The sequence below is a fragment of the Aptenodytes patagonicus genome, chromosome 6, assembly GCF_965638725.1.
Source record: "Aptenodytes patagonicus chromosome 6, bAptPat1.pri.cur, whole genome shotgun sequence".
NCBI classification, from domain to species: Eukaryota; Metazoa; Chordata; class Aves; order Sphenisciformes; family Spheniscidae; genus Aptenodytes; species Aptenodytes patagonicus.
Genome location: NC_134954.1, coordinates 22,556,387 through 22,584,123, shown reverse-complemented (window position 1 = coordinate 22,584,123; position 27,737 = coordinate 22,556,387). Strand labels below are relative to the sequence as shown.

Below are 27,737 nucleotides of genomic sequence, written 5' to 3'. Positions count from 1 at the left end.
ATGGATTAATCTTTTTTCTGGAGAAGAGTTAAGTAGGTTGCAGAAAGCTGCTACTGGAGGCCTGTGTTTTCCCTGTTTGTTAGCATTGAGGCAGTTGCAGCCGTGCTAAATAGTTCTTTTCTTCGCTATCTCAAAATCTGTCTTGTGCACTCAATCGAAAGTACGAACAGCTTTCCTAAGAGGACTGAGTACGTTATGATTCATCAGGCTGGAAAAGAGATTGTGGGGGAAAGAGGGAATATGATGGAGGAGTATAAAAAAAAATAAATTAAAAAATGAATGGCATGAAAAGATGATTAACGAATGAGTGTTTCCTATCTCCTCCAATGTAAGACCTGGGGCAGGCATCAAAGTGAATGAAGTCAGCTGGTGGCAGATCCTAGTCAAATAAAAGGAGATGGCTCTTATATATTGCATAATTAAGCTGTGGAAGCCCTTGCTGTTGGAGGTTGTGGATACCAGAAGTTGAAATTAATTAAAAAAGCAGTCAGACAAGAAAAATCCATTCAAAGCTGTTAAATGCGAAGAGACAATATTTGTCTTAGGAAATGTATGTATTTGTAGCACTGAAGTGGAATTTTCATAAGAATTTGGCATCTGTAATTAATTAATTTTTTTGCTTGGGGTGGGGCAACTTATTTTCATATGACTTCTAAAGGTAAGTACTGAAGAAAACATTTATGTAAACTAGCTAATAAAATGATCAGAAGTAGCTCAGGCAGCCACCTTGTGTCAGTGTAGTAAAGAGTGCATTACCCACTGAAGTATTCTTGTTGATCTCCAACTTCTGAATTGCTAGTGGCAGGGAGTAAAATCTACTGACCCACCTGAAAAGCCGCAATATGACATACAGCAATAAAGTGAAGATCTTCTCTATGCTACTTGTATTTGTAACGTTACTGTTGTACCTTCAGAGTACCATCTTTAGGACTTGAGCAACTGTGATTTCTCCCCCCCCCCCGCAATGGGAACGGGACTGACACTAGAAAACTAGTTTCATATTGGAAGCTAAGATCCGTTACATGGTATCTTTAAATCACTGCATTTGTTTTTGGTATAAGTCATGCAGATGGCACAAATTCTGTATCCCATAATGTCTTTTCTCCCCACAGTCCCCCATAAAATTAAGATATTTTGTTTTTCAAGGTAGTGAAAATGCTGGTAAAAGTATATGTGGCTGTAACGTAATTTTTTTTTAATAACTTCTCTAACATAGGTGTTTTATTTGAGTGTATGATTTACAGAGCTCCAACTGTATACAATACTGAAATACCAAGTTTTAATTTGAAAAGTTAGATTTTTTTATAATGACGTTTTAAAAATATTTTGAGTAGATATTGTTTGTAACCTAAAATGATTTTTTTGTGCTATATTTTAGAAGATAAGAAAACTTGTCCATATTATAACTATTTTATTTTAGATGCATTTTTTTAGAGTCAAAAAAGTGGGGCTTCCTAGTAATGCTATAAATTTAAAGCTGTCCTACAGCAAGATAGTACAATGCAAATATGACTTAATAAGATCACAAACTGAATTTCAGCAAAACAACCAAGATTTACATTAAATTAGGAATTTTAAAACCGATTTAGTTTGTTTTACTGAGCATTTGCTTAATAACATTTCGCCTTCTTGCAATCTTTTTAAAGACAATAATTCGTCTGTGAAATGCAGGCACATCCTCAGTAGAAAAATTGAAAGCAACAGCTCACTTTCTGAAACCACACATCTAGTGATATAAAGAAATATTTCAGCTCTACGAAATTTAATAAATCATCCCATTTCCTAATTTGATCATATTAGATGCTGATGTGGAAGAAGCATTTCAAATACCATCTCCTCATTAATATACATCAGTCTGGGGAATAGAATGGAATACTTATGCAGAGATGTCACAGTTACTGTTTCTTAGTTTACTAAGTGGAACAGGTTGATGTGATACTGGGTGCTATTTGTCAATGTCTTGCTAAAATGGTTTGGGTCGAGTTATGGAGTCCAGAAAGACGGCGGCTGATAAATCAAAAGTGGATTGAGTGGACAGGAGGCAGTGATTGATACTGTGACAGGATATGAAGAAAGGAATTTTGATACAAGCATGCATGATATTGAATATGAGAAGGAAAATGGCCCTGGAGTATGGATATTATTCAAGGAAATGAGAATAATAATATCATCTTGAAATTATTGCTGGGTGAAGATTAGGATAGTTCTTATTAGAATAGTATGCTTCTCCGGAATGGAGAAACTCAGATTTCATATAATTTCTATGTGGATAGAGTCTTGGTAATATTTTTAGAGTTTCACTGCAATTGCTCTGCAAGTTAATCGTATATGAAAATACTTGCTTTACATCAGAACTTGTAATGCAAATCTTTTAATTCATGTAGCTTTAAATAGAATTAACCAAAAGATTTTAATCTTTATTCCTTGATGTCATACAATTCTGTGATTATAGAGTATTTCACTATAATTGCCTTTAAATATGCAAGTTTGTTTTTATTGTCTGCCAAGTGCTTTTTGGCTTTTCCCTTTACATTAAACTGAAAACTGCTGCCTTGAAATATCTTTAACACAGTTCAACTTAAAGATTGACACAATAACAGCTAGTACATCTATACATATCTAAGAGAAAACATCGTGTGTAAAGTAATCCTGTTTGTAGAATTGATGCCTTTGGACTGTCACTAAAGGAAGCATTTGATCAGTGTGTGCGTGGGTACATGGTTACATCTTATTTCTTTACCATTCTTCCAGTCTAATTGATTTACTATTGAAATGTGTGCATCTTATTGCAGTCCCATGGCAGGGTGACCTATGCCATCCAGGCTATGGATGGCTTTGGAATAGGCTTGTTTTTTGGTATGAAAAAGCAGCTTGTTGACTGAAGCTGCCATTATCCTAGCAATGTAAGCTAGAATTAACTTACGTTCAACCCTCATAGCTTGCCAAATTCTTTGTGTTTAGCACTTAGAGTTTGTAATATTTAAAAATAGGGTCCTGTGGTCATGCAGAGAAGTGCAATGTGAAAAGGGTCATTAAATAAGTAAGAGTAAAACCCCACTAATTTCTTTAAAATAGTGCTGTGTTGGTATACATACTGAATAGTCAGGTTCACAAATTTAGTGACCTCTAAAGGTAGTGTAATTTGCATTGCCTGGTTTATGACACACAGCAGTGATAGAATTACAAGAATTCCCTTCACCCCTTTCTAGACGCATTTTCAACACTGCTGCTTCAAACACGAATACAATACTAGGCAATGCTTACCCTGAAGTTAGAAATTCTTGCCATTGGGTTTGATCTGTTCTCAAAAAGGTCATAGCTTCATTCAGATACCTATTCATGGCTGGGCAAGCTATAAATCCTTGCTATGTATCAGTTGTTTACCTGTGTTCTTTATAGAGTGCCACTGTATAGGGAAGATCTTAAGCTTTTTGCAGGTTTCAGTTTTTAGTACTGGCAGGGGTCAGTCATCTTTTGCGTGAGGGTTTTTTTTTGTCTTTGAGAATTTCCTTTTTTAATATCTTCTTAAAAACAATCCAAACCATTGCTAGGAAATATTTTACTGAAGAGTCGATATTGCACAGTGAAATGTTGTTTGTAAGACTTTTCAAAGATATAAACAGTATTATCATTGAATGCTTTTGTATTTGCATTACTTGGAATGGTGACTAGGAATGGGTCTGTCTTCAGTTAGTCTCTCTTTTTTTCCATGCATATTATTTTAGTGTGGTAGTATTAACGTATTAGGGTCTTTCCAAATTAAAACTCTGGCCTATCAGATCTTACAGCTGATAACAAGTGTCGGAGCAAGACATAATCTGTACTAACTTGTGTTCAAACCTTCCTATTAGTTACAGGCTGGATCTGTCTGTTCTGGTTAGCACGCGCTAATGGGTAGCTTCTAATAGATTACAATGTAGAGTTTTAATTATGAACAACTTCAGGTAGAATTTGCTAGAACAGCATTGTCCTGAAAAGAAAATAAAGGTTCTTAGGAGAGAGGAAGATAAAAGGGATGTGCATTTTGAGGTAGACATTAATGTCAGCAGCAATATGTAGTAGAAGAGATAATGGCAGATAAACAAAGAGCAAAATTGTGAGGGGCCTTGCGAATTAGACAGTTTGTGGAGGAACAGGAGGAGGTAGAGAAGAGATTAATAAAATAAAAAAGGAGAATGGAGTGGCTCAAGTAGTGGGCAAAGATCATCACACAAATAAAATGAATTGCAGTTGTGTGGACTTAGAAGACTGATTTTTAAGAATGTTGTGAAGAAAGACTAAATTTAAATACGATGCAGATGTATGGATTAAAGCTGAAGTTGGTTTCAGTTGAGCAGAGGTCTTGCCTATGGGAATAAGTGTTAACATAGGTGATGTTAGCTGTTCTGGGGAAAAAGAAAGGCTTAGGGAAGAAAGTGGAGGTTTTCTGAGTTGACCATTCTACAGACATCAGACAATATGAATTTTATTGTCTGATGGGAAGGAGATGGAAGGAATTAGGAATTGAAATTTGATTAACAATAGCAGTATTGACTTAGAGCAATAAGATAGCTACGAGGAAAGGGAGCGGGTACAAACATGGCTTTGTCTGTGTATCTGCTGTAAGAAACAAGAAATGACAAGACAACTGTGAAGAGCAAGGTTGGGCACACGTTGTCAGACAGTGTTGAAAAGCTGTCTTAAGCTATAAAAACGCTTTGGAAATACCTCTTTTGGAAATGGATCCAAGAATTTTCCAAAGAGAAGCAGATGAAAGTCCTATAAGAAATCAAGCAATGCTATTTAATCAGAATATTTCTTTTGAAATGTTTCATTACTACTTTTTTTGCCTGGTAGTAGCTACTGGAGTTACTATTCTTTTAATGTTTTGGTCTGCTGCCTAGGATATTTTTTCTTCTGCCCTTGCTACACAAATTAACACACTCACATGCAACGAGATGTACAGACCCACATAATTACGTAAGGAATCAGTGTAAATATTACATGCTTGTCTCTCTTCTTACTGGTGGGGAAGGGGAAGTTTGGAGTCTTTGGTCCATTAGAATGTGTATTTAATTAAGATATTTTAGTTTTTCTTTCATTAAACTTCAAATAAAGGCTTGGGGCAGGGAAGAACTAGTGAAATTCAGATTACTGAGTTTGCTCACGTGATCTTTAGTTTTTCTGTGGATGATAACGTCGGATCATATTTCTTCTTTTTCCCACAATAAATCAAAACCTGCAGTTTTTATTTAGGATCTTGTTGCTTTACAGGTTGTATCACCAATAGTCGCTAAAAAATATTTTTTAGCTATAATAACTGACTTTTTTCAAAAGGAACTTAACAGTTTGTCTACATGAGTGCACTGCAAAAAAATACAAGGGTGAAGCAGTAGCACTGAAGATACCCTACAGCAATAACCCATCGATGAGCACATTACCAAGATCTAATTGACTGCTTTGGAAATTAAACTTCATAAGGCAACGCCAAGGGCTCTTAAGTTATCAATAAGGCCAGATAGCTGCTAGTGACAGTTGCTTTGATGCCCTTCATTGGTGTGTAAAAAAAAAAAAAAAAAAAAAAAAAAAAAAAAAAAAGCCTTAAAGATACGAATGCATAAGTGCTGTTCATTTAGAACTAAGTATTGAGTCTAATTACATGTAAACTTTTTTCCTAAAGCAGTCCAGGTGTTATGTACACAGAATGTGTTTTAAGTATAGCTTCTTATTTTTCTAAAGCCTTTTATTTCTCCCTTTGGGAAAGGGTGTATTTGTAGGTTGGTGGTTTTTTTGGGGTGCTTTTTTTTTTTAATGCTTCAGTTTTCTGTTTGGGAAAAGGTACTCAAGAAGACGAGTAATAATATGATTCCCCTTAGTGGAGAACTGGCTTTTTGATTTCAATGTGTCTACATTCTAAACTACTATGTATTTTTACTTTTTTTAATCCTCTTTCTCTGCTACCAAAGCTCTGGCCATGAAATAGAATCTATTATTTTTTGCTGCAGAGATCATGTTTCTAGAGGCAGCTATGCAAACCAACATATAGCAGATGTCTTAAAGATGCATTGGTAGTATTTGCTGTGTAAACTGCCGCTGTTTCCAGTGTTAGCTTCTAGAATGTGATTATCAAACTGTGAAACACAAAATTGTAGAGTTTAGTAGAAACATTTTACTGTTTCTGTTATTCCCATCTTTCATTCTTTCTAGTTCTAATAACATGACAGTAACAGTATCTGGTTTAAAAAGATGCAGGCGAAAAACATGTATTTTTGCTACAAAAATATTTTACTACATCTTTTCTATGGGACTCATCAGAATGTAAAAAAAAAAAACCAAACCAAACCCTAGCAAGAGTAAGCGTTACACTGTGACAATGGAATACAAGCAGCTGTCAACCCCGTGTATTACAAAAATTCAACCTGAATTTTGTTGAATGTACCTAAGTCAACCTTGCTGAAGTTGTATGTGCCAGAGTTAAGATTACATGTATGACCCTAGTTCAGCTTCCCTGTTCATGATAGTTTTAATGATGGATTATTGTTTCTTCCCCAGATTCCTTGACATGTTTACTTTGTGTATTAATAGATTGGTTATCATAGTCCTTCTCAATTATCTTTGTATATTACTCTTGTGTTATTTTATTCAAGTTACATGAGGGGCAGTTGTAACAAGACGGTTGTTCTTGTAAGCAACCAGCCACCTTGGATCAGGGGTCAGCAACATTTGAAGTATGCTGTGCCTGATGCTTTGCTTTTCTCAAACTAGACGTTAAATATGTTGCTAGAAATGTATCAGGTCCTAGGATAAATTAATTACCAGAGAGATAAGATGTTCATCAGTAATGGCTTGCCTCTGTGGCTGGAAGTTAGTCTGGAACTTTGTGGGAGCCAGGATCTGGGGACCACTGCCTTTCTGAGCTATTTTTCTCAAGGTATTATGGTTCTTTGCTCCTAGCTGTGCTGTATGCCATTCAAAAATCCATCTCTGACAGAGATGCTAGTTTCTGACTCTTGCTCTAGAGGATTTTTTGTTGTTGTTGTGTTTTTTAGAGATGATCACTCTTCTGTATAAATCAGTGTACATGCTGTGGAATACTTTGATCACTGCGTTTGTCCAAGATTTCAGTTGAAGCCGTTGCTCAGTAGCAGGGCCTTGCTGTCTTCATGAGTAAGACAGTAGCTGCTGCATACAGTATTTTTGGTACCTTTGTACAAACAAAATTTATCCCATATAAATCAATTCTACTTCAAGATCCAGATAGGCAGCTGCCAGTTTTTGTTGATATTATGACCAAAGTGTGCTTTGGGAGCGAGCTCATGCCAGGTTAAGCTGATTGAAGTTGGGGTACTGTGACACTTTCCTGACTGTCCCTTCATCCTTTAGTGAAGTTCTTTAGTTCTTCTCCTCCCACATCTATGCTTCAAGATAGTTCAGTGCACTGATCTGTCTGAAAGCTCTATCTTGCTCTCTTTTAGTGAGGAGCAAGAGAAACAGGGTGAGATGCCCATGTATGGAGAATGTGGGTTGGAGAAAAAGGGTCAAGCCTGGGTTGTTCAAGTTGAGATCAGGTGAGAGGCAATTTTAAAGCTGGAGTAAGGCACCGGGAACAGGGAAGGTTGCCAGTTTCTAAGGTAAGGCACCGTGTCTCCCTGAAATGCAAGAGCAAGAATATATATAGATGATAACGCTTCATCTGGTCCTAATATAGGTTTATTGGTATAAAACTTTGGCCCTATCGTGGAGACAATGGCAAAGCTGCACTTGACTTCAGTGATTCCAGATTTAACTGAGGTGTGATGTTATAGGACGAAAAGATTATTAAAAAAAAATTTATAATTTCAGGCATATGTGTAGAGCCTTTGTCTTTTTACTGTCAAAATAGTGTTTAAGTAATTACCTGAGCAAAATATTTTGTTAAATATGTGATCGCATAAGGAAAAATGTGAAAACTTCCATTTGTTTTTGCATAGTGTAACTGGAGAGAGTTGTATTTAAATAGAATGCATGTTTAAAAAAAAATTAAAATCTAGGAAACGATAGGAAATTAACTTACAGTTAATATTAAGGTATAAGTATTAAATATTTTGGAAGTACTCTTGTAGAAATTTTTTATTTTGAATCTTTAAGTTTTCTGCAAATTCATATATGCGTACCTCCAAAATACTGTGAAACATATGCTTTCAATATGGAGTTTCCTTATCCATAAATATTATTTTAAAATATTCTTCAGTTGCGGTTTTCATAGGATCATATCAACTTCTAGTAAGGCAAACTGAAAAACTCTCACTGACTTTAAAGAGTTGTATTATGCTCAGCTTGAATAAATGATTTCAATATTTTTGTAATTCTGTACTGCTCATTTATATCTTAGAAATGGAGGCAAGGGCAGTAGTATGTTGTTTTTAAATTATGCATATACTGTTAGATATCTATTTTTCTTCTATAGTTTTCGCTTCTCTTACATGGAAACATGCAGGGGTAAGCTAAATTGTAATAGAATTTAATCTAATCTGTGGCATAGCACTGAAAAATCTGTTACCAGTCTGTATCAAAAAGGTATGCTAAAAGTTTTCCTGTTAAAGCTCTAAGCTTCTTGATTGGAGAATGGGTAAAAAAAAAAAAAAAATCCTTTTCCTATTTTTCTACTATATAGTCTTCTTGAAGTTCTTCCAAATTAGATTTTAAATGCCAATTAGGAGGTTGAATATACTAAAATAAAAGCAAATACAACCAAAATGGCCTCACCTTATGGCTAGTTAGGCTTTTTCTCTAAAAAGTGGGACCTTTGCTCTGAGCATGGCTTTGAGAAAGATATTCAGCTTAATGAACACATTAATTAGAACCATAACTATTTATAAGATAATTAGAAACGAAGTACGGTAAACTGGGCTTTTCCTGCAATTAATGGAGGATTAATTACTGGAGGTAATGAAGTGGATTTTTAAATGCATTAAGGTGAAGTACAGAGATGTGCAAGGCTTTGTGATAGTTGCATAATTATTCCAGGCTGTTTGAGCATAGCTCGTATGAGATCGCTAATAAGCATCATTGCATCATTATGTATGCACTTAAAAAGACTTACCACCAAAATGACTGCCTAATTATTTCTAATTGGCAGGAGTCTGTGTAGTCATTGAGCTGTTTGTAGCCATTTTAAGGTTCATTTAACTATCCTTGGGGCCATGTGATAGATGGAAAAAAGCTTCAACTACATGCTGGCCTTGGCTGGCGCCGTTAATCAATTTTGGTGGGCTTCAGTTTGAAATGCATTTGCTCATGCAGAGGTCAAAACCTGAAGTAGTCCAAGCAAAGTTTTGCTTTTTGAAGCCACTTGACTGTATTCATTAGCAATTAGTAAAATAATTGTGTCTGTCACTATATTTGGATTTCCATATGACTTGGTATTCTTTCATCGCTGTCCCTTCTTATAGCATATTAGCTTCACTGGAAACCAAATATTCTTCCAACAGACCCTTTTAGCAACTTCAGTGTAGTGGCATATGTTCCGATATACTACCTTTCTTCATTCATTTGTTAGCTTAAACAGTGCAGTACATTTCAACACAATCATCTAATTTGCTCCCGATTGATTGCTGAGTGAAAGTTTCTACCCAAGGACAACATTTTAGGGCTTTTAAGGGTATCTCTGAGGAATTAGTCATTAAGCATTAAGAGAGGAAGCAAGTAGTAGTCAAATCGAATTCTGACGTTTGCCAGAGTTTTGTAGTTAGGGGCATCTATTTCCAAGATGTTGACAGCTATGTATATTCAAGGACATCTTCTGGCAGAAGAAAGCTATGTAATAACCGCGCTTGTTTAAAACCTCATTCTTACGTGAATGTTAGTGCACTGGTTCTGTCAATAATTACATCAGAAATGTTGTGAATATCATTTGAAAATGACCTTTTTGAGATGTTATAATTAGTATGTAGTTATTTTATCTTACTATGTCAGATTTAATGTGACATCCCATTAGGTAAGCATCTGTGAAAGTTTTCAATGAATGCGTTGTCCTATTGAACATAATCATAACCATCTGTGGGATGTTGTCAACGTACATAAGCCATTCATATAGCTTAAGAAAACACTGGTGAGCAAATTGTAGGCTAATAAAATAAGGGTCAGCTTTGCCATTTTTGCCACAAGAAATGTGGTTCTAGTAATTTAATGTTAAAACATAAGTTTAAAAAATAATTGTTCAGATTATGGTTAAAGTGTAAGATTGATTGAAAATAGTTATTCATTTTAAAAAAGCAAAAAATGTCATTTATTCATGAACTACTAGTTCAACTCACAGACAAGGTGTTAAAGCAATTGAATTGTGGTAGCATAAACTAAAATATAAACTAATCCTTAAGGAAAGCTATGGAATTCTTTAAAAAAAAATTTAAATTGTTTTAATTTTGATACTTTTATAATGGTAATCTTTGAGAAGAGATCACTTTTGTAAACAAATATTCAAAACAAAAAATGTATAAAATGAAAATCGCCTTTCTTATTGATGCTCATTAGGAATTGTATTCTATGGAGTCCCATCAAATACATGGAAATGCTGCTCTTAGATTATCAAAACTATTATTAGGAAATACACTTTAGAGTGGAACAATGGTTTTAATCTGCCTTTGAACTTTCTGATTGGTTGTATTGGAAATTCTGGTGTTAGTCAAAATTGTAGCTACTGTTGAGTATGTTTTTCTTTGATGTAGTATAGTAGTGCAATGGGAATAACGTAAGTATCGCTATCATGTTAGTTATAAAACTGTTCACAGTGAGAACTTTAAACATACATTTATGTAATTACCAAATTTCAACATCTGGTTTGTGTTGAATTTGGGGTTCTGAGTGGACCCATAGCCAACCTGGCTCTATAAAGTCTCTCCTTGTACCAAATGTCCTCCTCCCTGAAGACAGGAGGTCCTTTCTGCTGTCCTTCTGGGATTTGCTTTGGAAGATCAGCTTGTATTCCACAGGGCTTTGTTAGAATACTGCTGTCAGGGACCTTCATCGTGCTTTGAAACGATGAGCAGCTTTGGCCAGTACTTCTCATTCCTCCGGACTTTTCTGTCTTAAAGCAGTCATCTTTTCTAGTGTAACTTGAATTTACTACCTTGTATTGACGTTGTGCTATTTCTCTGCAGGCTACCCAACGTTGGGGCACTGGTGAATAGTGTCATGCCATGTGAAATTCATAGCAAATGTGGTCTAGATCACTTTTTTCTGCATGTTGGAAGAAAATATGACTGACTTGTTTTCATTGACATATATGTAGTTTATAAATTTGTATCTCATTTTTGACTAACAAAATGCAATTTTTGCTAGCTAGAAGTCATTAATCTGTTGTGAACTCTTTAATGCACTGTATTTTAACAGTTTAAGTAAAGATGCTTTATCCTATAACAAAAATCTGGTGTACAATTAAAGATTGTACTGTTATGGCAGCTGAGGACTACAAACCAAGAAAGTATGTTGGGAAAGGATCTTTAGTCAAGTTTTTATAAATCTCTTTTAGCATATTTTAAAATGAAATGCACATTACAAAAGAATTTAATAAGCAACTTACTTTCATTTTAGGTAGAGCTGTTCCCTGTCTGGTGAGAGCTTCCAAAATATACCTGGACCTGACTCTCCTACTAAACTAGAGAAGAGAAAATTTCATATTTTTCAAATAAATGGCTAAACAGAAGCAGTAAATAAATAAATAAAAAAGTAAATTTCACACACTGAGCAAATCAGTCATGCCCCTTCCACAAGTTAATCAGATTAATGTGGGCAAATGTCATGTCCCTCTTCAGCTGTGACTTCTGAAAGGGGCACTATGGGTTATGTCAGTCTGTGTCCTGCATTACTTGTAGCTCATCTCCCTTTGCTTTGTCTTGGCTTGAGCCCCCTTAAGGCCGAGCTGTCCAGTCAAGGATAGGCTTGTTGCTAAGGAATCAATATAATTTTGATTTCCTTAAGGTTTGAATTAGGGAATGTTAAATAACTCTTGGTTTGTTTGGTTCTTCCCCTCTCAAAATGAGTTGAAAATGGCCAAATGGTATTATTTCCCACTGCTGCTGCTTCCACTCTATCCTGTCCAAATGTTGTGCTATATTCTACAACTTATAAATAAACGATAGAACAAATAATAATAGAACAAACAGGAAGTTGTTAATGCTATTCTTGCCCTCAATCTTTTGCTTCATTTGTTTGTCTGTGGAAAAGTTCAGAGGTTGGTTTTGTTTTGTTTTGTTTTTAAAAACTGTCCATTCCTCAAACGTGAATATACTGAAAACTTAGATGTGTTTTGTTTGTAACATTACTTTGTATCTTATTTTCCAATGGGGAGGCAGACAACAGCTGCTGGATAGGGGATTGGAAGACCAAAGAGGAAATATGTCTGAGAAATGGGAAATGTAGGCGAATTTCAAGCAAGCCTTCGGTTTAAATTACTATCTGTTTGTTCTCCCTTATTAATTTTAGGTCAGCTGGTTCTTCTTCCTTAAGTCTCCAACATCAAGGATTTTAATTGTCAAATTGGAATATAAGGGTCCTCTTTTTCATGATTCCAGTCTACTGTTAAATTTACTTGTGAAAATCCTGTGAATCAAAATGAAGTAAAGAGTAGAATCAACATGAATACAGAGAAAGGAGGGAGTGTGTATCATTGCTGTTATAGGGCTCAGCCACTCACTGAGGAGAAAAGCAGCGACCTATCCCGATGGGGTCCTTAGTTGTATCTGATTTACAGGATGAAGACAAAATCTGCACAGTTACACGCCTTACACCATTGATTGTCCTATCTGCTAGACCCAATGAGCAAGCATTTGCTAAAATCAGAGTATATCAACAGTTACCCAGCTGCAGACTGCAAAAGTGCATTAGATTGCAACTCTAATCTTGAGCCCAAGTCAGCAGAGCCACTTACTCAGAGGGGTGACGATTAGGGGTTGTTAGGATGTGTTGTTACTCACCCCTAGCCTGAAAGGAGCATAAGAAGTCTGAATGTTGTGGATCAGGCCACAGGATGAAGTAAGATCTCAAGTATTCTGATGAAAGCTTTCCTGAAGACTGTGGTAAAGTACCTGAATTAGGGAGTATTCCCATGCTTCAGCTAAATTAAAAAGATCGAATTATCTGAATAATACAATGAAGTCTTGACCTTATTTCAGAACATATCTTACAGTAAGCTGATACGATCACAAGATTGGTGCATCTTATGAAACTGAAGCTTGGTACCAAAGTTATCAAGCTTCTAGTATGTTGCAACTGTGAAGTACAATAGATTGTTAGAGATGATATCATCTCATCTGAGGAATGGTAAGATCTTGATTGCCTGTGGTTAGTCAACGTACCCTTATGTTACTTATACTAGGAAAGTGCCAGACAGGGATCAAGCTCTTAGTGTGCTGTCTGCAGTATTGATGAGTATTCAAAATAGAATTTCAGCCCCAAAGACTCGGTAGTTTGATTAGTAGCAGGAAACAATAGGTGTGGGGAAAAAAGACAGTTGGAGATACATGAAAAATACACAACAGTAAAACAACTGTCTGCCAGGACAATGAAGTGCAGGCAGCTAGTGGTGTCATTGTAGGCACAGGGACATCAATAACTATTGAAGAGGCATTTGAAGGTGGTGGAGGGGTGGCAGGCAAGTTTTCCTTGCTTAGTACATTGTTAGCTTAATGTTCCAATCCCTCCCCTCCGACTTCCCCATAATAGTGTTAATATTCTGGGAGTCATGATGTAGCTGTTGGGAAGAGAGTTGTTGAAGCTTTTGAGGAAAACAATAGGTAGTGTTGTATTTTTGGAGTCGGCTTGTTAACCGCTTAATTTTGGTAATATTCTCAGTGATGGAAATAATACAGTTTACATTTTAATTCTTGCCTTCAGGTTTCAAAATTGAGATGAGTGTAGTACATAATAGCTGCTGTTGCAGGCTTCTTGCAGATTCAGGGAGGCCATGCAATGCTGGTCTGTAATTATTTCATGTTTTTGCTGTGGTTTTGTGAGGTTTTTTTATTTTATATTTTAAACAAAAAGCAAAGCTTAGAAGAGAATTCCATAGTAAAACTGAGAATCTTTTTAAAACTGAAGGCATAGGTATGTAGAAATTGTATTTTAATCGATCGTTATTACCCATTTAAATTAGGACTAAGGTAGTTTGTGATCCGTATCATCAATTGATCAGAACAGTCATAATACATTTTGAAGTATAATAATCAAGAAGTTTTGTTGCTTTATGTGTTTTTTTTAAAAACAATTCAGATTTTGTTTTTTCTTTTTTTGATATGTTTTATTTTACAATATTTTATATAACAGTTGCAGGTTCCGTGATGAAAACAGTTTTTCTTTGGAATACTAAGAAATCTTCAGAGCTTCCTTGGAGTTTTTAATTAGTCATTAGAGTTGGGGTTTGGGAAAAACACAACAGGGTTATATAGGTGATAACTTCCAGTAAAGTAGATTTTGTGTCCGATAAGCCTGTCAGCTATGTATTCTTCATCAGTTTGCAGCAAATAAGCTGTTCAGTATTCATCTAGAATATTAAAAAAAAGACCATGCTTTCCTCTATCTACTCTGTGTTTGTAAAATGCATCTTACTTTAATATTTTGTATCTAACTTGCATGTAAATTAGAAAATTATCTTTGCATTTATGGAATATGTATTGAAAAATAGTAATAAAATATACAAACTGTTTATGTTGTGTTTTCAAAAGGTTTTGACAGTATGATGTGATACGTTTTTGCTTTTTTGTGTGTGTGTGCACTTTAGGAGTTTCTAAAGCCCATTTATGACTTAATTTTCAGAGACTTGATCCTATAGTGAAGTTACAGTTATTTTCATTAAATATGTTAAGATTTTTTTTTTAAATTTGGGAAAACAAGATGGTATTCTAAAAGTCTTTCTATATGGTTCATAAACCTAATGTGGTAAAAAATGTAGGTGGAATACCTCAAACTTTTTACATCTCATGAAATTTAAACCTAAAATGCCTGGTTATCACTGCATTAAAGAAAAAAGTTTCCATTGTTCTTAATTGTGAGCAGAGAGTAATGGTTTAATTTGTTACCAGTCAAGTACAAGTTAGACACACAGCTTTTCATCTAAGTATTATTTCCAAAGTGTCATTTGAGACCTCTGTTCATCATGTGAACTGAGTCTGTCTCAACAGTTCCAGTCTTTTGAATTAGGTATTTGTTTCTGAGGACAAGCATATGCATTAATCTTGTCTTTAAGCAGTTTTTTGAGCCTTTTAAATGGTACTGCAAGTTGCTGCAGTGTTGAAGAATGAGAAATGTTGAGATGCTTTTTTTTTTGTTGGTTCAGTTTTGGATCTGTGCTGGTGGTACTTAGTGGTTTGAGTGCCTCATGTTGACCACGATGGTGCTGTAATGCTCTGGGTTGGGTTTTGGGTGGTTTTTTTTGTCAGTTTATGAGAACAGTCAGTGTTCTGTGGTGTAAGTTGATTTCAAGCATCTGTTTAGGTAATTTCATTCAGCTGTGTCTTTGTGGATGTAAGTATACGTAAATATTGTAGCATCTTTAAGTTCAAACCATGATCGGGGCCTCAGTCTTAGATGTGTTACAACCACAAAAAATAAAACAGTGGTCTTCTCAAAGAGACAGAAGAGTAGCACTTACCTGTAACTAATTTGAACTTCTCAGAGGCACTAGGGAAGTGAAAAATTCAACCTTGAAATCTCTCATTTATGTTCCTTAACGTTTTAACATAATATCAGAGGTGTTGTCAAATTTACAACAAATAATTACCTGGATAGTGATTCTATCTGGAAAATGAATTTGACCTTTTTTCATTGCTGTGTGATACATCCAGATCTTCCTGTCGTAGCAGATGCAGAGTCACTAATGCCTGCATGATGTAGAAACAAATAATGTGGTGTATTTGTTGAGAGTCCTGAAAGTAGGCTGGACCCTTGTTTTTTAAAATAGATTCCAGCTGTATGAAGAACAGAATAACTGCATGTGTATGTATTACAAATTACAAAGCCTGATGAATTTACTTGCTAATAAAATGTTACCTTATTCATTCATAGAGAATTCAAGTTTTCCCTTTTTTTTTTTAAAGAATGTAGAAAAGATATATAAAATGTCTTTTTCTGTAGGATTAGACAATCTAAAGGAACAGAAGTTTCATACAGTCCATTTTTTCTGGTTGCTTTTTCTTCAACCTAAGCAGTGGCAGTTCTGGAATTCGGTTAAGAGAGGGAGGAATCCTTCTTGCTGGTATCTTTGTGTGGCAAACTAACAACTGTTTAGCTTTTGCCTCACCTTGAGGTTGAGTAGCTTTTAAACTCTTGTATGAGTAGAAAACAAGCTGGATATTCTCAGCTGATGCAAGCTTTTTTTTTTGTTAACAGATTACTGGAATAATAATTACTTCTCTTATCAACCTTAACTTTGGTTTTATGTGGAAGTTTATGTATAGTATAAGTGCAGCTGGGTGTTGCAGACATTTGTGTTGCTATATGTGTTTTTATGCCCTTGAAGTCTAGAATTTCAAGACTGCTAGAACTGCTTTGAATGAGAAATGATGGGGAATCTGAGGGGTGGCTTTTTTCTTAGTTTATTTAGCAGCCAGAATGGTGTACTAACTCCCATTTCTTTATTACTTTATTACCCAAAGGTTATTAGAATTAAATTCTAGCTTTTACTGTTCAGTCATGAGATGGCTACATGAATGTAGGGTTAGAAAACAGTCCTGTTTTGAGACAGTCTCTAAGAAAAGAAAGATGTGAAAGAAATTAATTTCATGTAAAAATAGATGTGTTCTTAAACTGACGGTCCTAATTTGAGGTGACATCTCAGCGAAGAGGGTAGTTCAGAGTCTTCGTACAGATTAAGAAGGGAAATGAATGATGCAACGTGTTTCCCCCCGATGAAGATGAGGCCAAAGATCCTCAGCTTCTTTGGACCGGTTATATCTAGGGCAATTAGTGACCTCTGTATAAGCTAAAGGAATACAGTGGGGAGAGAATCCCCTCCAGCCATCACTAATGGAGTGGAACAGTTTGCAATTCCAGTAGATCAGTGGGAGCTGTTCACACAGCTGTTCTCCCTTCCCAAATCCCAGCCAGCACACTTCATTACACTTCCTTTGGCCACAGCTGCTCCCACAATCCTGCCTCTGCATAAAAAAAGCCCGTTGAAAAATAGTATATAGTTTTCTGTGCTGAATGCATAAGTAATGTGTATCCAATAACACTGCAGTTAGCTTATGTACTTCCATACGTATTTGTAATGTGCATCTGGCCTTCTCAAGCAGATCACACTTCTGCGTGCATGGAAATGCTCCTCAAGCAAGCCATTTGATGAAGGAAGCAAATTATAGTTACATACAGGTTAGTGTAACTAGCTTTGTTAGGCATTTTGTAAAAGCACATAAACAAAAACAAATGGTTTATCTCCATGCTTGAATAGCAGCTGTTTAATCTATGATTTATATTTCTGGTTTTCAGATAATATTTAGTAAAATCTGTTTTCTGGTTTTAGTTTTCCATGAAGGCTTTTGTCAAAGTGCTCCTGCAGCTGGTAGTCGTAGTCAGCTTCTCTTCTATCACTCATTCCTTAGGCAAGGAGTTCTGCCCGAACTCCACAAGAAGCAAGTCTCTGAGCAAAGGACTGCTGACACAAAAGATCAATTTAAGTAAACTTTATGTATTTCTGGAGTAAATTCTTTTCACCCAGTCGTTGATTTCCTGTAGGTTTTCCAACACCTTTGTGGTGATGTAGGCATGCTGAACTGGAGATACGCTGTCACAGTCGGCACTGGCTCACTGTCGGCACCTGATCTAGAGTCTTTCAGCTACTGTAAGGAGACTCTTTGTAGGATAGTCAAGGCGTTGTGGCAAAGAAGGCACTTTAATCTTCTTTGGAAGTGAGAAGAGGTAGACCAGACGGTTGTAGTCTGGAGAACTAGATTTGTAACAAATGGACTGCTTGAGAATAAACAAGACTAAAAGTAGGGTCTTCTCTATCTGTTCTTCTGTCTGGCTGCGATTACGTATCGTTCATGCCAAGTTTTCAGTAACTACTTTTTTTAATTACAGCTTACTGGAATTTTGGGTATTGTTTCCTCAAATGTTTGATTTTGTAATTAATTTATAATTTAATTTATAGGTGGAGAATTGTTTATTACTGAACTAAGTTGATGCCTGTATCTGGTGAATCCACTGTCTTAGCTCTGCAAACCATGTTCTTGATTGTCCCTGTTATTGTTTATATTTCATCTTGCATTTCTCTGGCACTGTGGATGATATTGTTACTATTTTTAATACCCCTCTATTTTGTCACTTACCGACTGTCTAAACTGCTGGCTTGAAACAACTTCTTTTTCCTCTTAGCACCAGTCTCATTTTAGACTTACAAGCTGGCTCTCTGCTTTTGCCTAGTTTCATTTTCACTCACCTTATATTTAACAATAAATAAACAAACCGTATTATCGTACATATTATCTATATTTAACTTCCTCAAACACATACATTTTAAAGTTGCAAACTAATAGTGACCTGAAATGTTTTATAGAGGTAGCAGTATTTGCATTTAAAAAAATAAGTATAGCATTAGTAATTTCCAGTTTTCTGAACAACTGCAGTCGATGCTTGAAATTATTTACCTTCTCCAAGAACTTGTACCGTGATTTTTTTTTTTCTTGCTAGTGAAGTTGAGTTAAACAAGAAACTTTCTCTTAATATGCTTTGAAAGAGAACATGTCATTTTGCTGCAATTAGTTGTGCATTTACACTGTGTCTTTATTACCAATATGAATATCCAGGTTTGATGCAATGCAGTTGTGTTTCATTGTTCTTTCCCAGACTTTTGATTTATTGCTAAAGTATTAGAGAGGCATGAATTTGTTGGGTTTTGTTTGTGGCTATTGAGCTAATAATAATCTAGTAAGAGTTGTATCAGCTGAGAGATACTTAGAAGAATGCCAGGGAAGAACTTGACATCTCAAAGTTTCATTTGAGTGGTGGTTGCTGTTTGCTAGCAAAATAGGTTATTTTTTCAAAAACTTACCTTCACTGAAACGCTTGTTTTCTTCTGTTTGAGCTGTCTTGTTTTTGTCCTCTAATTCCTCTTTCCATTTAAAAAAGTCTATCTCAGTGACCGTTTTCAAATTGTAGTGTTTTGAAAAGATTAGATTGTACCTATAAGATATAGTTCAATGCTTTAGTGCAATATAATTGGGGAAATGCTAAACGACACTGACCTCATTTCCTTTAGAACAATGAAAATTAATAGTTTCACGTTTTATTAGGCTGATATTCCAGATGTAGTGTACATTTAATTAAGTGTAGTTTCCTTTTGGTTATGGTATGTGTATCTGCTTTTTGTCGCAAATTCTTTCTAGTTTTACAGTTTTCCACATGTTTTCTTTCACCATTTATGATTTTTTCAAAGCAGAGCTATAAGGATTTAAATCACTTTAGCATGCAGCAAAACAGTTCCCATTCAAACAATAAACGCCATTTTAAAAAGCCTTTAGATCTTCTGTCACTTCATAAATATAAATGTATAAAAACATTATGCAGTTGTAGTGCCCACCTGCTAATTAAATGCAGATTTCCTCAAACTTGTTTTAAAATCTGCTTATTTGTTTCAACTCTGTCTCTGTTCAGAATACATATGGCCCTTGTGAAACTAATTATGCTTATGGAGCAGCTGTTAAATTTAGTGCAACTAATTTTATCCAATATTTTACATTTTAATTGATTACCTGTGAAGAAATTAGCAAATTAACACTTATTGTGCAGTAACTGAATGGGCTTTTATGGATACTTTCAATTTTTACAAGTGGACTAAGTGTTGATGGAATAAAGACGTTTCTTAGGATTTTAGATAGGAAAGTTATTGGCAAGCCTTGATTATCTGGTGTGAGAATTTAGGGATACTGAGTGGTGCCAAGCATCTGTGTGTTCTGTAACTTAGACATGAAAAGCAGATTGGAAAGTAATAGCTTTTCACAGAATTTTGGTAACATATGGGCTTATCTGGATCTAAGAACTCTTTGAAGATCTTTGAACTTGACTAAATGACTTAACCTTTGGCATGGTGGGTGGGTGTTTTGTGTGTGTTGGTTTTGGGGGGAAGGGGGTGTGCATGCTGGCAGTCTACTCTCCAGCTTGATTTTTTTCTCCCCCCCCCCTCCAGTAGTTCTATAATTTGAACACTTTGGGACTTGCTTTAATATAATGAATCGGGATTGTTTTTATTTTTCAACAGTAATAAAATAGAAAATCTTTATTCTCTGCTGGATCTGTGGACTTTTGTTCTTGTTTACTGATGAATTCTTGGCACAGATGACTTCTTGTAGCTCCATTTCATAAAGTTCTATCTTTATTTCCTGTTCTGTATATATCGCAAGATATTTTAATAGTAATTCATAGTAACATACAGGTGAATCCGTTCATGCTACAAATGGAAATGTACCGCAGCTTGTTATACACTGAGTAGCAAATTTAGTATATTTTAATTTTCACTTTATGAAATTATCTTCCATTGTCAAGAGCCTATTGCATATTTTGGATTTAATATAGGCCTTATGGAAGTTTGCATAAAGTGTTCTTAAAATGAATATTTTAGGATTTGGGGATTATAGGCAAAGAAAAAAAAGACAGCTATCTTATTAAAATGGTAACATACTGTAAAATGAAGTTCTGTGGCATTAAGTGCAGCTTTTCAGTGTGCTTAAGCCTGGCACTGTGAAGGTGCTGATAACGGCCCTCTGGTTTGAGGTTAGCCCTTGCTCATCTGCCGTTACTGAGAGGCTCTATCCCATGAACCCAGCCTGTGCTGCTGGGGGACGACACTACTAAATACTGAATGTATCTTAGGCAATATGAAGTGTCATTTTTCTTGTTGGTCTTGATCTTAATTTTTTAATTGCCTGCAGCCTTGGTGTACTAGAAAAAGGTCAGTAGCCTTACCTGAAGTTGTCAAAGCATGATCTAAATTTCTGAGGTTTCATTGTTCAAATTCTGCAGTTGCCACAGAAAAGTGGATGTTAGAGATTGAATGTTACCTCTTTCTTTAACAGGAAGAGAGAGAAGGGGAAGAAACAGCATAGAAATGAAGTAGAGAAAGCTATTTGGATTGCATAGTCAAAGACTTGAAGCTTACAATGTTCCAGACTTGCTTTTAAATATTGTCTTAATTCTGTCCTGCTGTCTGCAGGATGGTATCTGCTCATACAGTCACTTACTGTTACCTGGTGGTTTCAAACAAGACCAAGCTAAATGGGGAATCATGGCTTCTTCATTGAATAGTCCTCCTGTCACCTGGTTCCTTGAAGCTTGTGTTTGGTGTTGCAGAATTAGTCTTGAATTGTATTAACAGGTGGGTGTAATTAGCCTGGGAGGTAAGGGAGGTTGGAGCTTCCCTCAGAGCTGGAGGAAATTAGGCAGGTTTTAGATACTGAGGTCTTAGAACAGTTGTATGTAAGAGGGCAAATTTAAGTGGCAATTTGTTTTGGGAGTACTTGCCAATAAATAAAATGTCAGGAGGAGTAGTAACATCTGCCTGTATACAAACACAGCACACCCTTTTGCATACTTTGTGGGAAACTGTGCTTTTCCTTCTTTGTATTTTTTTAAATGTTTTTGTATAATTTCTTTGCTTTCTGAATACATATTTTTGGCCTTTCAGTATATGGTGTTGCATATCTTTCGCTTCCTTCTTGCTATGAATCTAATCTCTTTAGCTTCATTTATTTAAGTTTTCTTAACTTTATTGAATCAATAATCTTATTTTTGTTCTCCTGTTTAAAATGCTTGACTTCTTCCCCCCCCCCCCCCCGAGATTACATCTTACGCCTTTTTTAAAAGATCATAAGCAAAGAAGAGACGCACTTTCTTTTGGTCAGTCCCTTCCTTAAGCTTTTCAGTTTGGGGAGAAAGAAGCCTTAGCTCATATTTTGTTTTTTGATGAATGCAGGGAAAACCTGTTTGTAGGCAAAAACCTTTTTATTTTTCTAAGTGCTTTGCAGTTCCCGCTTTTCCCTGAGACTTGCACTGCAGAGTCCCTATACATTTCAGTGCTTGTCCATTTTCATGGCCTAAAGAGCATTTTCATGCATTCTAGAAGTGATGCAGCATTCACTCAGTATATCAATATAGTTGTGGCTTTTGCTTCAATCATAGCTAATCACCATTTCCTGTGGCACTTCATAGAAACTGAGAGCTCTCTTAAGAGTGCACACGCTAGCAGAGATCAAGAAGATTGTGGTCTTACCTGCTTAAGCTCAGCCGTTCTTATATGGTTTATTGCTGGCTTCCTGTTAATTCCAGTTCAGTTTGAAATTGCTCTAGAGAATTATACCGCCAGGTTTGTTATTTTTGCCATCTTATGTCTGTTATCTTAAAGTATTTAGTCTCTGTGCTTCCTTTGTTTCATCAAAATGTGGTAAAACTACATAATGCATCTTAACTCATAATATACTAAGCTGTTACTTAGATAGTTAAGCAAATATATTTTAAAATTTTCATGCCTCTACTTGTGTGAGAAGTCCCTAAGATTTTTTTCAGACTAGAAGAAGTCTTAAACAAGAGTTGAGATTCAGCTTAAATTTGTTAATGCAACTGTGTGGTGTGGTTGCCTAGTGGTTTTTCTAATAGTCCTCCTCCACAATGTCTTTGGTTAGATTGTGAAGGCAAAAGGTTAATACAAGATAAGCTTTTTCAAAAATATTCATTGCTGTACAACATTGGAAACACGGTAGTTATCCTAGTTTAAAAATGATTAACAGAATCTAAGTTTTGCTAGCATTCAGGAATTGAAGGGAGCTTTAATGTTAGACTGTTCCTTTTTTCTTTGCCTCAGTTTTCCTTATTTACTTCACCCCTATTCATGACTGGGGCTAGTACATCTTTCTGTATTTCTGGACTTGTGTTGCTTTATCTGTGCTTTATAAATACTGTTTGTAATCAATATAAATAAATACAATGAACTTAGCAGACAGAGTTAGTTTTATTTGGGAGGGCTGTAGCTCTGCAGCATTAAGAGGAAATAATGAAAAATTAAATATTTGCAAAGAACTGTGCACAATGATGGAAAACCCAGGAAAACTTAAATTTCAAAAAGTTGATTCAGGTGCAGCAGAATAAGCTAGATCCACTTTGCAACTTTTTTTTCTGCACTGTTCCCTCTATAGATCCCCTAAAACAGGGCTTTGCAGTCAGTTTGGGTTAGGCTGGGGGTCTGCAGCCCATGAAGGCAGCAAGACCTGACACCTGAACTGCCCTGAAGACCCTTCTATGTGTGCTAACTTGTTATCTGAGCTAACAAGTCTGACCAAACTGAAGTTGTCTCTGCATGAAGCCAATTCTGGATTGTCTGCATCTGTGCTCTGGGCTGATCTACAGCCCAGATCAACTGCTCTGATAATTGAAGGATTGACTGAACTAATGTGTCCCGCAGGGATGGCTTCTGTGGAGTAGAACTTAACATTTTTGTTAAGATCTTCACTGTAATATCCTGTTGATAGTCATCTGCCTGCCTCACCTGCGTGAGTAGGACAGGGAACATAAGCTGTATTAGCTATTTTCTGTAATTGTAAAACCCAGAGGATAAACAATGATTAGGGATCACTCTAGCCTAATGAATTTTGTGGGTGCAAAAGATTGCAAATGAAAGAACAGTGACAGCTTCTGTAAAGAAAATGTTTATCAGTTTGTCAATGCTGTTGTAAGTACATTACTGCAAATTTGATGCAACAAGTCTACTTTTAATTTTTAAAAGCTATTTTTCTGTATATAAATTATACCTGACATTTGTTCTACTTAGACATGTGAACAAACAGAAGTCTAGGATTTGAGCATTCAGCTAATCTGAACTGAATTTGCTGTTATTGGCACCTGCAAAAGGTGGATGTGAAATCAAGTTCAAATTTGAGCTGAGAAAGTAAGCTCTCTAGCAATAAATACTTTAGATTCTTCAGTAATTTCTGTTTGAAGGACTACATCCTTAAGGAAGGAGAGGCCTTGCATCGAATGAAGGTGATTTGTGTTGCTACAGGGCTTTTTTCTTTGGTTTGTTTGGTTTTTTTACTGTTTCTGACTTTGCATCTTACCTGGAGAGTTCTCAGAAATCGTGGTTACCTTTGAATAGTGAATGTCCGTAGGGCAGTGGTCTGTAAATCTGTGCTTGCCTCATCATGATGCTTGTAAAAACAGTGTCTTTGTGCCGACCAAAAAATAGATCTAATGTCCGGAATACTCTTCTAGGTCAAAACTTCCTCCACCTGAAGACTAAAGAATCGATGGATGCTTTTTAATTTGTGATGACATAATAGAAATCCATTTTGAGACAGAAAATGTTCTATAGTTCATAATACGGCACTTAAGTGGTAATTTGATTTATTGTATCAGTGCTAATAGTGTGACCCATAATAGGAGATCCTGTGTTGCAAGAGATGCCATCTGCTGAATGAAACGTAAAACTGAGGTTCTGACCTCTAGTGCTAGTCTGAAAGGCTCAATGGCAAGAATAGGTATGTTAACCCCAGTATGCTGGACAAATTCCAGACTCAGTAACAACATTCTTCCTAAATGTAATTTATAGCTTCATCTGGATGTAGTATTTTCTTTTGCTTATTCTGTTGTTGAGTTTTATTAAACAGTTGTTGCCTTTCAAATTGAGTGATCTTTTGTGTGTGATTTTGCTTTTAAAGGCCTTTGGAGTTTTGCACTCCAAGAGGTGCTAAATAAATTTTTTATACTGTTTTAAAAAATGGCCTTCCCCCCAGCTCTCAGTACTTAATGAAACTTTTCAATGAGGTGCTGTCAGAACTTTTATCAAGATGTACATTGTAATAGAAACTAATGCAAACTTGAACTGCTGTTTTCCTAAATGTTCATTGTCTATAGTTACTCATGTACCATAGAAAAGATGTATTGGTCCATGATAAATTATAAATTAAAATTTAGAAAATCATCTAAAAGAAATTCAGGAATAATAAAAAGTCTTTTTGGGTACATACAGAAACAGTCATATTGTAATACTTCTTGATCTTTTTTCATTCAAGTATATCAGTAACAGCATATATTTATTACAGAGGAATGGATAACATGATTGAGAACAGAATATCCTACAGCCATGTAGGAACTTGTAACCAAGAACCAAATCTGTACACAAACCCTTGCACCTGTATGCAGTTTATTGCATTATTGGGCCTGTAGGGTTGGCCTATTTATAGGTTTTCTGCAAAGTGTGTTTCAAATCTGAATTTGATATTAAGAAGCTGTGTGCAAGTGTCAGCTCTGCAGGCTAAAGATAGGGGTTTGGACACATCACTTCTCATTTTTGTTGGAACATAGAATCATAGAATCGTTAGTAGTAGTAATGTATTTAATATGTAAATACAAGCACTTAGTAGCAGCTGTAAATTCTTTGATTATTTGCCAAGCTAAATTGATCAGAACTTAAGAATTTAAAGTTTAATGTTCAAGAAAAAATTTCCTTCCTTTCCTTCTCCAATAGCTCTGAAGATTAGTTTGGTAATACCAGATTACTTTGTTAATGGGCAAATACTACGTAGTGTGGTTTAATTTATTTTGCGTTCTTCCTTCAGAGTAGAAGCAATGCTTTCTTTTTCACTTTTTTTTTGATAAATTGGCAGGTTTTTGTTTAAAAGTATTAAATTACTAAATGATTTGAAAATGTGTTTAAAATAGTTGGACTATGTAACAAATCTAACATACAGTGACAGTGAAAAATGTATGACTGCTAAATCTTAATACTATGGATTTTGTGTAGATCACGATCAAGACCTCGTCAACGTTCTTATAGTCGAAGTAGTGAAAGATCCAGTCATAGGAGAACTCATAGCGGGTCTCGTGAAAGAGAGCGGCGTAAAGGCAGAGAGAAAGAAAAAATAAAAGAGAAGGGCAAAGGAAAAGAAAAGGAGATATATGGCACGAAGCATGGGTAAGTGAAATGACAAACAATATAACTATAATAAAAACAGGGAACAATTTAGTGTCGTTTTACTTTTTTGTGATCAGTTTGCTTTATAGTACGTGATATTTTATATAAACTAAGTGGAAATTATTTAAAATCTTTGAATAGCGTGAGTCAGTATTTTAAAATTCTGGAACATGACAACATTTCAAACTAAATGATGGTGTAATTTACAATTCTTTTTTTCCCCATGATTTGCAAATATGTTAAATAACTTTCTTCAATTGGTTAGTATAAATAGTTTTCCAATACGTAATAACTACAATTTAAGGAAAAAATGAGGAGTATTGGAAAGTACAAAGACTATTTCCTACGAAAAGATGGTTTTCACTGTTCAACTCCTGCCACCCCTCTCCCCTCCCCCCCCGCCCCTACATTGTCGGAAGTTCATATTGGGCTTCATTTGTGGCTCAAAGTAGTTTCAGCAGAAGCACTTGCTATGGGTGAATGATGGACTGCCTTTCAAAACCTACTGACAACCTAATTTCTGCTTGAAATGACCTGGATTGTTGATCTTGTTTTTACAGATTTCAGAAAAGGTAATTTATGTAATTACCTCTGCTTTATACACCTTGATCTCCTGCAGCCTTTACTGTGATGTTTATCTTTTCCCTGTTTATGTGATTGATTTCAAAAGGGAGACACTGGTGTGTCATTTCATGAATTTCTCTTTGATGGATTCCCACTGAACAGCTAAATGGGAATTTCCAGAGTAGCATCCTCCACCCATGTTCGTGGTGGTATCTCACAATTACCCCCCTGGTTTTATGGCTTGATGATATTAGTTATTTAGTCTCTCAGATACCATTACCTACTTGTCCATGGTTATAGCACTGATTATGTAAATATTCAGGATTAGCTATTTGCATGTGTTTTTCTTACTTGCAGTACATTAGATTGCTGGGAACTTCAAGAGTGGCATCTTCCATTCATTTTAAGGGATACTTTCCTCATTTTGCTAAACCACTTGGGATATTTGTCTCTTTTTGCTGTGGATGTTTTCAGCAATTAGTAGCATTCAATGTAAACAGTACCCCTGAGACATTTGCAGTATGTCTGATAAGTCCCAAACAAGATGCCTTTTACCCATTTACCTGAAGTTCAAATATCTTTTGGTACTTCTAGAAGACTTGAGGAGGAGCCTGGATGTTCCAGCCAAAATTGGTTTGGTTGGTTTTTTTTTATTATTGAAGTAGAAAAGTAGGGAAACGATCCATACTGAGCACATAACATTTGGTGTATGAGAGGTTTTCTGGACTTCGTGTAGAAGCACATCTTAAATCATGTTGGAGTATATAGCAGTGCTCTATTAGCATACTGCCTGACTTTGTCCTTTTATAACAAGGATCAATATGAGATAGCTGTAGGAAGAACACAGAAGTGCACAGAATTTTTTTGGAAGCAAGCAATTTATCTGTATATTTTGATAACTTACAAAATTGCTTATGCTAAATTTGAAAACAAAATGCCCTGTTTGGGTCATTTCCAAGGTAGTTAGGACAAAGAGTACAAATTGATAATAGAAACATTTTGTGACATCAGTCCATTTTTCTCTGAGCTCAGGTACTGACTGGTAGGCTTTATACAGGGATTTCTTACTTGGAGCATTATTTGGACTACAAAATGAAATGTACCTAGGATGATGTTGATATAATCTGTGCTTCATAGACTTTTCTGAGGGGGAACAACATGTTTTTCAGTTTAATCAAATAGTGATCAAAGTATATCTGTACAGAGAATATGGATCTGAGAAGCTTTTTCCCTTTACAGTTATTTGTCATTCTGAAGTTTAAGACTG

The 27,737-nt window shown here is 35.6% G+C and overlaps 1 protein-coding gene across 1 annotated transcript in view; it reads left to right on the top strand.

Moving 5' to 3' along the window:
* Positions 1 to 27,737, top strand: part of RSRC1 (arginine and serine rich coiled-coil 1) — a 179,267-nt gene that overhangs the window by 12,265 nt on the left and 139,265 nt on the right. The window contains exon 4 of the mRNA XM_076341466.1: positions 25,736 to 25,906. Within this exon, the coding sequence (XP_076197581.1) occupies positions 25,736 to 25,906 (171 nt within the window). The remainder of the gene's footprint in view (positions 1 to 25,735; positions 25,907 to 27,737) is intronic.